Genomic DNA, 15,519 nt, shown 5'->3' with positions numbered 1-15,519 from the left:
GCACCGACTTCTGGGGATGAAGGCTGGTGCTGGGTGAGGGCCAACCCTTTGGGTTGGGCCTTTTTGCTTGGATCCTGGACCTTTATTATTGGGCCAGGGTATGAACAAAAATCATTCTTAATATTTTTTTTTTAAAATTGTTCTTTTTATTAAAATTTTTAATTTAATTCCTAAACTACCCCTATTCCTATTTTAATAATAAAATTTATAAAAAAAAAAAACCAAACGCGTGTTTTGGGGGGGGGGGGGAAGAAAACGCGTGGGTGGGGGTATACGAAGGTGCAGGGGCAGGGGAGGGGAGGGGATGGGGGAGGGGGATGGCGCCGGGGAGGGAGCAGCTCGCGTTGCTGCCGTCAGACCCTGTCGCCGCCATTCGTGCTTCAGTCGCCGCCACCATCGCGCCTTTTGCGTCGTGCCATCGTGAGCAGAACCACGAAGAGAGATAGATCGCGAGTGAGGGGGTCACGGGCTTGGAGCCGCCGCGCCTTCATCACCACCGCGTCCTCGCCGCGCTGCCGCCGTCGTCCTCACCACGCTATCGGGGGTGGAGAGAGAAAGAAGGGGGGGGAGAAACAGGGAGGTCGCCGCCGTGACCTCCTCGTCGTCGTCAGCTTCCGCTCCGCTGCTGGTCGCCGCCTCGCCGCTGCTGCTCGCCGCCTCTGCTTCTTGCTTCGATTTTTGTTTCTGCTTCGTCTTCTGCTTCTTCTGCTTCTTGATTTGTTAAATCATTGTTGGTTTTGAGTTGTTGGTTTTGATTTCTGAATTTCTTGATTTCTGAATTGTTTGCTGTTGATGGAAGAAGTTTGTTAATTGATTTCTGAATTATTGTTGCTGATTTGTTGCTGATTTGTGGAATATTATTGTTACTTTCTGTTTATGATTTGTTTATTTTCTGTTTCTGCTTCTCTGTGTGGAGGTGGAGGTGGAGGTGGGGGGAAGGGCAGACGGGGAGGGGACGGGTGGGACGCTGGGTGGGGGGAAGGGGGAGGCAGTGAGGGGGAAGGGGAAGGGGAAAGGGGGGAGGGGGACGGCGGCGGCGTTGGTGGTGGTGTTGGTGGTGGTGGAGTGGCAGTGGGTGTTGATGATGATGATGATGGCGATGATGATGTTGATAAGGGTGGTGGAGTGGCAGTTGGTGGTGGTGGTGGTGGAAGAGGTAATTATATTGGTAATGGTGAGGGTATTTTTGTCCAAAAAAATAAAAAGACGATTTTAATACGAAATAAAATGTTAAGGACGATTTTAAATCCAAAATTAGAAGAAGGACGAAATCGATTCTAGCGCTAAATTTTAGGGATCAAAATCGTATTTATCCCTTTTTATTACTTGTATATTTTATTTTTTGCTGAGTTGAAAATAATAATTAATTTGACAAAATTTGAGTGATTAATTCTAAAATTTTACTAAGTAAGTGATGTTACTAATATAATATTAGTAAAAAGAAAAAAATGTTTTATAAATAATATAGGTAAATTTATACATCTATTTTTATATATTAAGTATATTAAGAATAGAAGAATAGATAAATAGATAAATTGAAATATTAGTTCTCCATCTTGGGGACTAAAGTGCTTAATTACAATATAACATAATAATTTCATAATGATGATAATGATAATCATAAATATTCATAGTTATCATGTTGGTGTTGGAGTTGGAATTTTTAAATATTGTCGTATCATATTTATTTAACTGCTCGTTGATTTAGTCCTATAAACGCAAATAGTAATTTAACAAGAGTTTTACATATTACGTATATCGATTATACTAAAAACTAAGTAAATAATATTATCAAACAGTATATATTCCATGACGAGTTTTATATATGACTTGTATCTCAGATTATATATACGGTCGATGCTACAATAAAGATTTTATAATTATTTTTATGTGAATATATTTTTTTATTTTTAGATGATAAATTGTATGATTAGATTTTGATATTTATAAAAATATTATTTTTGTTTAAAGTGTGGCTAAATAAATAAACCATATTTTTAACCAAAATATTTTTATAGAAAGATATTTTTGCCATCTTCATTGTAATATCCACTATATATTATCATTAGATTGTTAAATTGTGAGATATATTATCTCCATTTTACTTGACAAAAAAATTACCTACTATTGTGAAAAAAAATAATAGATTTAGATGATGAAATCACTGATCTGTTCACCCAATAAAAAAAGAAAAAGTTTATCAAAAAAAAAATATTAAAAAGACAAAAAAAACAGTCAGAACTTATTTTATTTAGCATTTATTAATTGTCGCAACAATTAATAAATATTAAACAAGACAAATTATGATTATTTTTGACTGATTTTCTTTAGTTAGCAAACATTTTCGATAAAAAAAAATGGGCGCAAATATAAGTGTGGTACGCGGGAACTGTAAAGTGTGAGGGTTTTCATTTCCTTGGGTTCCTGAAAGGTTGAAAGTTGAAACTCTTCGGCGCGCTTTATTCACCTTTGATCATGATGATGTTGCTGTAATTCAGTGGCGAATTAAGATGCTGACTGGAAGAGAAAGCTTGGTTCGTTTGATCGGAAAACGGCGTCGCTTCCTTCCCAATCGCCATTCCATTCTCTCCCAAACCCTTCCTCCTAACCAGGCATACCATCCTATTACCTCACTTTTCCATTTCCTTTATCTTTCTAATATCAACTATTAATGCCCACCAACTGTTTGAACTTTGAACTCCCAAGACAAGTAGCATCTCACAATTTAACATGTCCTTAAATTCTGTTTGCCTTTGCATTTTCAACTTTATGGTGAATGATGATTCGATTATTTGGTCATGTAGATACAAATGTTTGTTCTTAACTTATTTTAATTTGCTTGTTCTCAGAGCTGCTTTGATATTTGTTCTGATAATAGCGGTTCTGGAATTCAGTTGGGGAAGGATGATGACTTGAAACGATTGAAGTCTTTTGGGGATAATGAGCATGAGAATGCACTGTCTTCAAGTAGTGTTGTAGATTGTCCCGTTTGTGGGTCTAAGATTCCTGGGAATAACAATGAGATCAATTCTCATTTGGGTATGTGGTTTTTGACTTTGGGTCTTTGATTTGGTTGCTTGATTGATTGAACTTTGAATATCCTCCAAGTATGAAGGTCTCATGTCGGTTTATGTTTCTCAGATGCTTGTCTGTTGCGAGGAACTAAGCGGAAACTAACGCAACGCACCCTCCTTCAGTTAAACTTCAGCCCTGTATTATCCAAAGTCAAAATTGTTCCTGATGAGTTGGTTGAGTCAGACAATCCGGGTATTGTACCACTGTCACCACCTGAAACAATTGCTCGGGAGGAAATTGAGGATAGTGGATCTGAAGAATTGACTGGAAAGGAAAGCCTGCTCATTGATAGCGAGATTGATTGTATGGTTAGCAGCTCATCCTTTTGCCCGAAGAATGAGATGGCTGAATTGCCAATGGATGATTGTAAACCTGACACATTTGAAGCTACACTTGATACTTTTATTGTTGGCCGGAGATATGCTGATCGTGAGGAGATATCTCCTGGTCTTACCATTGCTCTTTCAAGAGACCCTTATAATGTTAAGGATTCCAATGCCATAAAGGTTTGCAACTTATGTTCAATATATTTGATGGATATTGCTTTTATGCACAAATGGAGCACATGCCACAATCAAGTACTCCATCTTATGACATCACCCAGCATATCACGTAGGATCAGATTATCTGACTTAATAGTGTCGGTTCCGATTTTACGAAATTATCCACTATGTACAAGTTTAAGTAACTGGTTACTCCTTTTGGGCTCAGGTTGTGTCTTCGGATTCTGCAGGCTGTAAGTTATTAGGTTTTCTCCCCCGTGAGCTAGCACAATATATATCTCCTCTAGTTGACGAGTATGGCTTTCGTTTTCTGGTAAACAGTTTGAGCTCAAATTTGAAATATTAACAAATCTATCTGAACTTGAGGAGCCAATAGTAAATTTTGTTGAAATACTTGCTTCATGTTCTCATAATTGTACTCATTGGGATTTGTTCCAGGGAAGTGTCATTTCTGTTCCTGAGAATTCTCTTGAAAATGTCCCAATTCGCCTCCAGAGAACATCGGATGGTGAAAGAAACTATGGAGATGAGACATTTAATTGCTTATGGAGAAAAGCTCAATCTGTAAGCAGGAATCCACCTCAATCTGCAAAGTATCAGCTGAATTTTTGTCTTATGCTACAAGAGGTGTTAAGAAATAATACTCACCTTCTAACAGAAGATGAAAAAACCTATCTGGGTATTAATATTAATTGTTGAGACTTACCTTTTCTTTCAACCTTTTCATCAGATAGTTTAAACATGTCTCATCCATTGACAGAGTCATTCACTTTACTCTCAAATGACAGTCAGAGGATTTTTATTCGGCTATACACCAGAAAAGGTTATTTGACTATTTCTAATTTTATCAACTACTCATTCATTATTTGGATATTGATAATTTTAACTTCTCCTTTTTGTTATAAGTTGCTCTCTTCTGTAGCTGATTACTTGATTTTCTCTTTTTTTCCCCTATAATTTCTGTTAAATGGGGGATAGTGGTGCCAAAATATATGTAGGCTTTGTTAACCATGGTGAAAAGGTAGAACCTTCTTGGAGAAATGAACCCATATACAGAGTTTAGCTTTTTAATTGCTCATGTTGGAGCTTTGTTACAAAAGTCGTGCTGAAAACCAAAAGGGGCATAAACAGATTGAAACAGTTTTCTTCTGCAACATATCCTTGGTCAGGGATGTCCTGTAAAAATCATTATGAGTATTTTACTCTACCTAAGTTTCCAAAGGAGATGCATCTTATGCAGCTGTAACATTGTTTGATTTTATTGTCTATATGTGTAGATGCTCTTCTCGATGTAATTTTATGTACCCATGTTGTAATTTGCTTGCCTTGCTAATAATGTTGTTATTTTGTCTTTCGGAGTTCATATGTTATTAATATCTGGTTATAATGCAGGTCCTTGGTTTCGCATGTCTAGTATATCATATCCTGAAATAATGGATGTTCACAAGGCAGTCAAGGAACTCGATGGTAATTATATATAATTAATTAGTATGATATTTATTGTTTCTCTATCTATACTCCAAGCTCTTCTTACTACTACTTTCGTACCTGCATTTTTGGTACGATCCATTTTCAGAGAAGGGATATATGTGTTCTATGGAAGAAGCACATCAACTGTCTGAAAGTGATGTGAGTGATATCTTGAATATACTATCTGTCTCTGAGCTACGCGAAATTTGGCGTATGCTTGAAAAGGTTAGAAATAAATTGCTATTTTAAGATCCATGATATCCTGAATATACTGTCCATGTGCGTTCTTTTATAAATATGTGGAGCACTTTGGATGGATCCTCCTAAATATGGTTGTTTCCATAGGTGTGCTCCAAAATTGATGATTGGCTTCTGATGACTACATAGTCAAAGATACCATGTGGACAGATACGGGCCAAACATTTGAACATTCTGTTGTGTTTTCTCTATTTATATGTTAGTACAGTAGTATTAGCCAGGTGGTAATGCATCTCCCATATGTAATTTGCTGTCCCACAAATAATTAAGTTCTCTAATGGGCTATCTATGAATTAATTATATTCTATTGATGTCTTAGAGTTGTGGTCGTGGGATGAAGAAGCAAGATCTCGTGTCATCTCTGGTTTCTACATATGCAGATGGACTATGGTATTCAAACATATAGTATCCATACTTTGTGACTAAATTACTAATTGATTTAACACCTGGTTTTTGTTTGGATCAGTCCTGGCCTATCCATTATGATTATGAATAGAACTGGCTCCTGTGTTAGAATTTCTTCAAAAGCTGAATCTCTCATATGGCGTACTGAGGTGCATCTGTTGTTTCTATTACTTAATTGCGGAATAAAGTTCATTGGGTTTATGTCTGATGTAAATGGTATTGCTTCTGCAGAGACTTTTCTTCTTAAATGGAGAGCAGGATCTCTCGTCCTTTCTGTTGGTTGATATGGGAAAAGTGAAGTATCCAACTTACAACTGCATCTTATCGGAGTCAGTTTTTTCAAATCGCAGGGATCTGCTCTCATATGAAGAGGTACATGTCTGAGTTCAGATATGCTAATGGCCTTCTGTTTCTTCCACTATTTTGTATGACATTAGTTATGCAGGCCATTGAAGTGGCCCAGATTATGGATGAAGCTCTTGGTGCAAATAGAACTGACACAGTGTTGAGGTGTATAAAGATTGCTGAATCTCATATATCTGCTGCTTTACCCATCCAGTACTTGACCTCTGAATCTGTAATTACAATCCGCCATTTATTTACTGCATCATGGGTTTACTCCAAGGTCGTCATATTAGGGATATCCTTTCTTGAGCAAGAACGCAGGTATTTTATTTAGGTAATCTAATCTGGATTCCGGCAAAATGAATGTATAATGTTGCTGCACATAAAACCTATATGAATTTGTTGGGCTTTGGCTATAAGTCTTAAAAAACTTATGATTGGAATAATTACCCCTGCATTATCCTTCATCTTAAGATAATTTGATGTTTAGCAAATGTCTTCCATAGTTTTTTGATGGGCATAATTATGTTCAACAATCCAGCTACTAGAATTAATATTAAAACATTTGTGCTCATGGGGAGTCTTCTTGCTTCTGCAGTATGAATATTGAATACTATGTGGAGCGTGTAACTGTTATTAGTGGTTACATAGACATGACCATGTTGCAGTAGATGTTGATAGGAGTGGTGTCTGTTTCCCAGGTATAGGGATGCAATTGACCTACTAAAGTGGCTGCTAAATTGTTTCACTTGTGATGTAAGAAGAGGGTATTGGACATTGAGGTTATCAGTTGACCTGGAGCACCTTGGCTACACTGAGGAGAGCCTTCAAGTTGCTGAAAATGGGTTGCTGGATCCCTGGGTACGTGCTGGTTCAAGAATGGCATTGCAAAGGCGAGTTGTTCGCTTAGGAAAACCACCAAGGCGATGGAAAGTTCCTAGTTTTTCAAGGTCTGCTATGAGGAAGATCCCTGAGGTAATTGCTTTATTTTATTATTCCATGGTTCTGATTTCTGATTTACTTTTTGCTTGTTGCATATCAAGTCAAATTAATCATTAATGACCTTGTCACTCATTGTCATTGTGACTGCTATAATGGTTCAGGTTTATGTTCAAGGGAGACCCATAAATTCTGATTTGGGAGCAAAGAGCAGGTTCTACAATGAAGAGGGAGAGCAATGTGGAGTTGAAGAACTTGCTTTGTATTATTATGCCGGGGAAGGAGGTGGATGGCAAGGTGTCCACACAGAGAGTGGCATTTGGTTAACCATTTTTGGGCTTCTAATGTGGGATGTCATATTTGCTGATGTGCCAAATGTCTTCTATACTAGATTTCAGGTACATATTTTTTGATAATTTTAAGATGAATCAAACTTCTATTTTTTCCTAACATGATGCTGTATATATATTTCTACCGCTACGTTTTGCTTCACCATGTCTATTCCTTTTGTAATTGTCACCTCTGGTGATTAACCCTACTGATTTTTACTTAATAATTTGTGGTGTTGGGCACTTTGTATTGTCTATTTATTATAAAACCGCATATAGGTTTGCTTATTAAACCGATGAAATGTCTTTGAATTTACAGAATGCTCCTTTGGATTTGGGTACCGATAGCTTTTATTCAGTGAGAAAGAGTAGCATAGAATCCCATCTGCGGAAAATTCGCGATGGCATGGCTGAGGAATGTCTAATAAAGTCATGGGAAACCCATAATGGAACGGCTTGTAGAGGGGTTAATTGGGACCGCCATACCTTACACGAGCTACGTGCTGCTGTTACTTGCGTCGGGGGCCATTGTTTGGCTTCTCTTTGTGAACTTCTTACTCAAGACTATCGGAGCTGGTCTAGTGGAATGCCTGATTTGCTGCTATGGCGTTTCAATGGAGAATACAGCGGTGAAGCCAAGCTTGTTGAAGTGAAAGGCCCAAGGGATCGTCTCTCCGAACAGCAGAGAGCATGGCTACTATTGCTCATGGATTGTGGATTTGTCGTTGAGGTATGTAAAGTGAAACCTTTGTAGATCTACACATTATTACAGTTGCTTGAAATTTAAGTTAGAGGAGAAACACATTGTGGAAATCACCTCTATCCTCTAGCAAAGTTTTCATCACTCGTGAAGAGTTCATCCTCTAAAATGTTCATTGTCAAATTATGAGCATTACTAGTATGTGGTTAGTTAGTCTGCAAAATGAGGATACGTGGAGGTCATCCATGAAAATTCCACTCCATTTTTATCCCTGAACCAAACATCCTTGTAGATAAAATTGACTGCTATGGCCAAAAAAATTGAACTACTCTAGACAATAAAGTAACGAGATATCTACAAGATGAATGAGGACAGTGAAGCATTGGATCCCAGCTAAAAAAAACATATTGATCCTACATAATATTGTTCTGGGGTAGTTGTTTCAGATTTCTGTATTATATGCAAAAGATTGCTTATTGAGGGAAATCTTCATGCTCAAGTCTAATTTTCTGTGTGTGTCAATTGAGAGTTTGAGATTTGTCTTCCCCTTGTGTAATTGAAATTCATGTTATCCTGACATAAATCAAATTCAAAGCTAAAAGAAGCTGTGAAAAATTCATCCACAGTTAGTGTAATTGTTTCTGTAATTTAATTTAATTTGTAGCATAGATTCAGGTCATGTTTCTAAAGATATCCCCACTTGATTTATTTTAGTCCTCAATTCAATTCAATATGTAGTTCAACTACAAAGATCATTCGCCCTAAAAGTCTCATGTTCTAGATTGGCGGCGGCCGCATACCAGATTTATAAAATGTATGTATTTTAATATCTCGTGCTTGTTAACATTGCTGTGTAGAAGCTTCCAATTATTATTAAAGCCAAATCTAAAGTTCCAAGTCAAAATAAATGCAATTCAATAACAGATTGCTACTCTCACAAGCAACCGAAACATTCACGGTTCGTAATCAACTAAATATCTAGGTATGAGGTATCATTAGCGGAGCCATCCTTATCTAGAGAGCTCTCTTTTACTGTTTTACTTTTACATCACTTTTAGTCAAGTCCATACTAATCTTTCCAGAAGAAATCTCGGAACATAAGTAAATTACTTTTAAGGACCATTAATAAGGTTTAATTGTTAAAGAGATTATTTATATTTAAATTTTTAAGGATTTATTTAAAAATATTTAAAGAAATTATAGATAGATATAGATAATAATACTCTAAATGTGGTGGTGCAGGCAGAACGTGAAAGATTATTTGAAACATTTGTATGGAGAATTGTATGGATTTTCTAAAATAAAAAAATGGTAAAATAGTAAAATAAAAAAAATTATATATATTAGTTATTATATATTTGTATATAAATACATATATAATTTTTTTTATTAGTAAATTTATATATAGTTTTTTTATTTTTATTTTTTTTTACCAAAGATAGGAGACTCGAACTCGCAATTCTTAATTGAGTATAAGGAGATTATGTTATTTGAATTATAACTCATTGGCAAATTTATATATAGTTTAATTTATTTTTAATATATATTTTGTATCTCAATGTATATTTTATATTAATAGTTAATTTTGTATATATTTAATATAATTGATAAATAATACTTTAATTACTTTTAAATTATAACTTTAATTATTTGTGTATCTCATGCAACTTCTACTCATATAGATGATTCCTTGCAGGAAAAAAAAAGGATTGATTATACAATTTTGAAGTCGAAGAAGGAACAAAAATCGAGAAAATTAATATAAAGATATTGTTGCTTATTTATAATATAAATTTGGTTCTTCTACTTAAATATTTTCCCAATAGATCCTTTTTAATAATTTAAATATAAATAATCTCATTTAATAATTAACTCTTGTTAGGTGTCCTTAAGAATAATTTTTCCTTTTTTCCCCTCCAAATTCTATTTACAGAAATCTAAATGGCAGACAACATCCCTTTTTAAATCATCATAGTTTAAGAATTTCTATTTCTATTTGTTCAAGTCAGCTTGATGCAAAATCTATTAAAAAACTAAATTAGTATCTAGAAAGATAAATTACTCCTCACATTTTTCTCGATTTCGATCTATTACAATTATATATATAATATTGTGTAATTTACCTAGACGATACTTCACCACTAACATGAATTATTATAAAAGCAAATAACAATGTTTCATGCTTCAAACTTGGCATGAAAAGACGAACACAAGATAGCAACGAGAAATAATAAAAAATGAAATCATGATAAGGAACGTATATAAGACCTTATAATATAATAATGTTACTACTAATATAAATTAGTGGGGGCCACAAATATTTGATGAGTGTAGAAAGAAAAAAGTAAGAGTAAGACATCACAAGACCCATTCAAGTGCCCCACAAGAGGGGTCATCATCTCTCTTTTCAACCACACATAACAATAACACTAACACATGCTTCCTCATTCCTTTCCCTTTTTTTCATTCATTCATTCATTCATTCTTTTCCATCGCAATTCGCAAAGCTATAATTCCCATTGCGTGCCTTATGGTATTATACCAAAATCTCCTGCTTTACCCCACATTCTCTCATCTTATCTTCTCATTTTATTTCATTTTTGCCACTTACTTGCTTACTTACTTACTAGGGCTAATTTTTTTGGTAACAGATGTAAAAGAGGTGATATACTCTAATATTATAATTTTTGGTGTTTTTTAAAACTGTAGAAAGTATATAAATCAAAGGGTCCGATTTCTGTACTTTAAAATTTTTATTTTTTTTTTAAAACAAATCGGACGGTCCGATTTATGTACCTCTCACAAATCGGACGGTCCGATTTATGTACTTCTAATAAATTGGATGGTCCGATTTCTGCTTCGTTAAACGATTCCACATTTAAAAATAACACCACAATAATCCATATTTTAAAAAAACACTACTACCACTCTAATATTAAAAATAAAAAGTTCTACTTACTAGTCCCTTCTTTTAAAAATATCCACCGTTTTTAAATACAACTATTTATTCATACACTAAATATCAGTTATTATTAATTATTATATATAAAATTATATATTTAATATCTTATAAATATTTTTTTCTTAATTATAGATTTAATTATTTTTGTGATTGATTATTTTATTAAAAAATATATAGATATCTACATATATAAGAATTAATTTAGTATTTTTTTAGTGTATATAAAATTATTTCAAATAATACATTTTTAAGCAAATAATTGATTGGTTTATACAAATTTTTGTTTTTATATTGTATCTATTAATTTTAGTTGATCGACCATCTCTTATCACCTTTATAATTGACCTATTACAGTTATTTAACTAATATAATTATTTTCTAAATTAGAGAATAATTTATTTTTATAATATTATATATCGAATATTAGTATGAACTAAAGATATTATTATTATTATTATTATTATTATTATTATTATTATTATTATTATTAGGAAGGGTAAACTAGGAACTTCAACTTCGATACTAAAATCACTCTAGATATTTTTTCTATTGAATTATAAGTATAAATATCTTTTGGCAAATAATTTTAAAGTAAGTAGAATGTGAAATTACTATTTTTTTTTTATTATTTAGAACATAGTTTTCTATTAATGCTGTTGCCCAAAAACCAACCAGAGTGTGCAAGTGCTAAAGTAGGCCCAAGCTTTGAACTTGAAGGCACTCACACCACCATGTCCTACAATCACTTGTACCCATTTGATGCCATGGAAGAAGAAGAAGATTTCTTTGATGAAATGGATGAAAACAACCATGCTGATGGTGGTGTTGCCGACGATGATGCTCTTGATGAGTATGAGATGGTAACCCCTTTTCTTTTTCTGTTTCTCTTTCTTTGAACCCTCTCAGTTATTCATCGAGTTCATATAAAAACTTTTTTTTTTTTAATTTGTTTATTTAAGAGAAAAAGGGGCTATTTGTTTTCATGCTCATAAGGTGTTTGATGATTGTTGCAGCTCACTAAGGTAACTGATACATCAGCTGCACAAGCAAGGAAGGGAAAAGACATTCAGGGTATTCAGTGGGATAGATTGAACATATCAAGAGATAGTTACAGAGTTACAAGGCTTGAACAGTATAAGAATTATGAGAATATTCCTGCTTCTGGGGATGCTGTAAATGAGGTTTCTTTTTTTTTAATATTTTTTTGTTTTATCAAACCCTTTTCCTTTGGGATTATGGGGGGCAGGGAAAGATGCAGAAGTAAATTTTGTTTCTTTGTCTCTCAGGATTGCAAAAGGTCTGTGAAGGGTGGAAAATACTATGATTTTTTCTATAATACAAGAATGGTTAAACCTACCATCCTTCATTTTCAGGTTTGTTTGATTTTTCACATGGTGCTCGGACCTTGTTGCTACTTGATTTTATTCCTATTATGTTTGTTGTATTGTTGATAAGTATTGTAGTGTTGCTTGAGGAGAGTACATGGCTGAAAAGTTAAAAAATGAATGTAATTCTTGATGAAAGCCACTAATTAATCAGTTGTGAAAGATATAAGCTGCTATAGATTCAATATATACATAATATTTGGTGGTTCTGCAGTACTTGTTTGGCAGTCTTGTCTTGTACAGCTGCATTTCTTCATATGATTTTATTTCACTTGTTGGTATTTCATTATTGAGGAAAGAAAACCGATGATCTTCAAATCTATTACTGTTTTATCTAGCCCTTTGAATGCTGTACCGGTATGTTTAGAAATTGGATTAAAGTTGTTTTTGTTGCTATATACATAAAGATTCAAACATTTATCAATTTGCATTTAACACTCTATTGTTGCTTCTTTTTTTAGTATATGGTTTTATTGATGTAGGTTTGGGCAGTTTATTAATTACTTTTCAAGCCTAATGGGTGATGATGTGTTTCATTTTTTGTCGGATTCAGTTGAGAAACTTAGTATGGGCTACTTCAAAACACGATGTCTACCTTATCTCCAATTACTCGGTCATGCATTGGTCATCATTAAGCGGCAATTTGTCGGAGATAATAAATTTTGCTGGACACGTAGCCCCAAGTGAGGTAATGAAATCTCTTACACAACTTTGTTTAATATTCATGATTTTAGCTTTAGTTTCATATACATTAATAGTTTTGTCCTTTACACTATGCATCCTTTGGTTTTGTAGAAACATGCAGGAAGTCTGTTGGAAGGATTCTCACAGACCCAGATTAGTACTCTGGCTGTCAAGGATAATTTTCTTGTCGCCGGAGGCTTCCAAGGAGAACTTACTTGTAAGGTAAGTCGACATACTTTGGGACTTTATTATATGCATATCGTTTTGGCCTCTTGATACTTCATTAAAGATGAGGTCACTCTATCTATTCATTGAGGATTACTCCTTTACTATTCTTTTAACTGGTCATATATTCAATGCCAAGCTGTATGAATTATTATCAGTATATGGGTTACATATATTCATTTTTCTGTGCTTTTGGTTATAGTTTTCCCTGTTTCTCTTGATAGTGGTGTCATCTTGTTCTTGGCTGCCAATTGTATTGGTTGTACATACTGTTTTTCCAGTTTTGCTCTGAAGAAATTGTTGATCAGAGTTTATAATGCTTATATTGAATGCAGTTTTTGGACAAGAAGGGAGTAAGCTTTTGTACGAGAGTCACCCACGATGATAATGCTATAACAAATGCAATTGACATATATGACAGCTTGAGGTATTATATGCCATATTTTGAGTATCATACTGAACTGTCCATTCACCCTGGAGCATTGTTTGACATGAGAACTTTTGCAGCGGTGCAACTCACTTTTTAGCTTCCAATAATGATTGTGGCGTGAGAGAGTATGACGTAGAAAGCTTCCAGCTTTTGAATCACACTCAGTTCCCTTGGGCAGTTAATGTGAGCACTCTTTGAGTATTCTAACTGATGCAACTTATTTTTTTCCTTGTCATCTCTTCTTTTTAATTACTTCTCAGCTCACTCTCTAGTTATACTTCCATCGATGTTCATCAGATTATCTTATGAGTTTTCTTGCTTCACCATGAACTTCAACTGTTTGAGTTAGTTTTAATCGCAATTTCATATGAACTTGATTCCTAACTATCTGCTTTTGATGCAGCACACCTCAATCAGTCCAGACCGTAAGCTAATGATTGTTGTTGGAGATCATCTAGATGGATTGCTAGTGGATCATCACAATGGGAAGGTACATAGTTCATATCATTATGTATTTATTTATTGAACTTTTCAATTGATTTTGTCCTGGTTGATGGTATTTTGATTTTCCTTGCAATGGATCAAATCCTTCAATTTGCTATGAAGTTACAATTGCTATGTAGTATAGAGAGATATAGTGAAAGTGAATACTACGTCGTCACTTCATATTGTGCCAAGAGTTAAGGAAGCAGCTTCAACTGACATCTTTGTGAATTGTTTGATTATTATTTTAGACCGTCTCATCTCTCGTTGGTCATCGAGACTACTCTTTTGCTTCTGCATGGCATCCTGATGGACGTGTCTTTGCAACGGGGAATCAGGATAAGACTTGCAGAGTATGGGATGTAAGAAACTTATCATCTCCAGTTGCCGTTCTAGTCGGTAATCTTGGAGCAACCCGGTCTATTCGATTTTCGGCTGATGGTCAATTCATGGTGGTCGCTGAGCCTGCAGATTTTGTGCATGTTTATAGTACGAAGGCAGATTACAGTGAAAGGCAAGAGATCGATTTCTTCGGAGAAATTTCTGGTGTTACTCTTAGTCCTGATGATGAGTGTATGTATATTGGAATCTGGGATAGGACTTATGCAAGCTTGCTACAGTATAATAGGAGGCATTCCTATACACATCTTGACTCCTACTTTTGATTTCCTTCCAACATCTGGATAATGTTAATTTATAGAGCATTATCAAATCCTAGATCCTTTTCCATTTCTTTTTTCTTTCCTTTTTTTCTTGCTAGTGTATTTTATATTTTTATGTAGGTCTGTTTGATTAATGAAGAACCACAGTATCATAAGATGTTTCTGGTCAACAGTACATTTTTGTATAGTGCATACTTACTACTCATAGTTCATCAAAGAAATCAACCACTGTTTTCTCTGTCTTTCTGATATTTTGGTGTGAGCTCACTTGCTACCTATCTGAACTTTTTGATTATCTTCATATGTAACCTTTGTTAGCTATACCAAATTCTGTGGCATAGATAATTGTGCTGGCTTATCAGCAATAGTGATAATATGAGGAGTTTGCTGTCAGTGTTCAAATCTAAACCAAATTAAATTGTTCATTCAATCTAATTTAAACTAAAAATCGATTAAAGTTGCACTAATTTAAATTTATTCAGATTATATTTTTAACAAATCGCATGAATTGGATCGAATTTTAAATATATTTTTTAAAACTGATCCAATCTAACCTGCAAGATGAATATAATACTAATATTTGTTGAGTTAAGAATATAACTAACATATAGCATCCCTATTTCATCATTTAATGAATAAATGAACATTTTTTCTTCATTCTCAT

The 15,519-nt window shown here is 34.3% G+C and overlaps 2 protein-coding genes across 6 annotated transcripts; both read left to right on the top strand.

Annotated features, from left to right (window-relative positions):
- Positions 1–2,393: 2,393 nt before the first annotated feature.
- Positions 2,394–8,659, top strand: LOC112798115 (fanconi-associated nuclease 1 homolog). Of its 2 annotated transcripts, none has more exons than XM_072215613.1 (15): positions 2,394–2,612; positions 2,850–3,039; positions 3,142–3,581; positions 3,787–3,891; positions 4,017–4,257; positions 4,339–4,401; positions 4,971–5,045; positions 5,155–5,273; positions 5,626–5,696; positions 5,773–5,860; positions 5,943–6,083; positions 6,175–6,377; positions 6,758–7,031; positions 7,160–7,393; positions 7,644–8,659. In XM_072215613.1, exons 1-15 carry the CDS (start codon positions 2,511–2,513, stop codon positions 8,076–8,078), a joined length of 2,781 nt encoding a protein of 926 aa, XP_072071714.1. In that variant the 5' UTR covers positions 2,394–2,510; the 3' UTR covers positions 8,079–8,659. The 2 variants fall into 2 exon arrangements, with proteins under 2 accessions (XP_072071714.1, XP_025697079.1); XM_025841294.3 differs by having other exon boundaries at positions 6,157–6,377.
- Positions 8,660–10,445: 1,786 nt separating this feature from the next.
- Positions 10,446–15,104, top strand: LOC112798114 (uncharacterized WD repeat-containing protein C2A9.03-like). 4 transcript variants are annotated; one of them, XM_025841292.3, is made up of 10 exons: positions 10,446–10,557; positions 11,662–11,846; positions 12,000–12,158; positions 12,273–12,359; positions 12,925–13,059; positions 13,167–13,277; positions 13,616–13,707; positions 13,788–13,893; positions 14,114–14,200; positions 14,445–15,104. In XM_025841292.3, exons 1-10 carry the CDS (start codon positions 10,461–10,463, stop codon positions 14,856–14,858), a joined length of 1,473 nt encoding a protein of 490 aa, XP_025697077.2. In that variant the 5' UTR covers positions 10,446–10,460; the 3' UTR covers positions 14,859–15,104. The 4 variants fall into 4 exon arrangements, with proteins under 4 accessions (XP_025697077.2, XP_072071712.1, XP_072071713.1 ...); XM_072215611.1 differs by having other exon boundaries at positions 12,000–12,167; XM_072215612.1 differs by lacking the exon at positions 12,273–12,359 and having other exon boundaries at positions 12,000–12,167.
- Positions 15,105–15,519: the final 415 nt, after the last annotated feature.

This window comes from Arachis hypogaea, chromosome 14, assembly GCF_003086295.3.
Source record: "Arachis hypogaea cultivar Tifrunner chromosome 14, arahy.Tifrunner.gnm2.J5K5, whole genome shotgun sequence".
NCBI lineage: Eukaryota > Viridiplantae > Streptophyta > Magnoliopsida > Fabales > Fabaceae > Arachis > Arachis hypogaea.
The sequence above is the reverse complement of the archived record's forward strand: the minus strand, read 5'-3'. Positions and strand labels throughout refer to the sequence as shown.

What these genes read in the sequence shown, in the direction of transcription:
- LOC112798115 (XM_025841294.3), top strand. Translation starts at nt 2,511, where the DNA reads ATGCTGACTGGAAGAGAAAGCTTGGTTCGTTTGATCGGAAAACGGCGT. An exon ending in AAACCCTTCCTCCTAACCAG is followed by an intron (nt 2,613 to 2,849) that starts GCATACCATCCT and finishes GCTTGTTCTCAG; the next exon opens with AGCTGCTTTGATATTTGTTC. An exon ending in GGCAGTCAAGGAACTCGATG is followed by an intron (nt 5,046 to 5,154) that starts GTAATTATATAT and finishes ATCCATTTTCAG; the next exon opens with AGAAGGGATATATGTGTTCT.
- LOC112798114 (XM_072215611.1), top strand. Translation starts at nt 10,461, where the DNA reads ATGCTTCCTCATTCCTTTCCCTTTTTTTCATTCATTCATTCATTCATT. An exon ending in GACACGTAGCCCCAAGTGAG is followed by an intron (nt 13,060 to 13,166) that starts GTAATGAAATCT and finishes TTGGTTTTGTAG; the next exon opens with AAACATGCAGGAAGTCTGTT. An exon ending in GACATATATGACAGCTTGAG is followed by an intron (nt 13,708 to 13,787) that starts GTATTATATGCC and finishes GAACTTTTGCAG; the next exon opens with CGGTGCAACTCACTTTTTAG.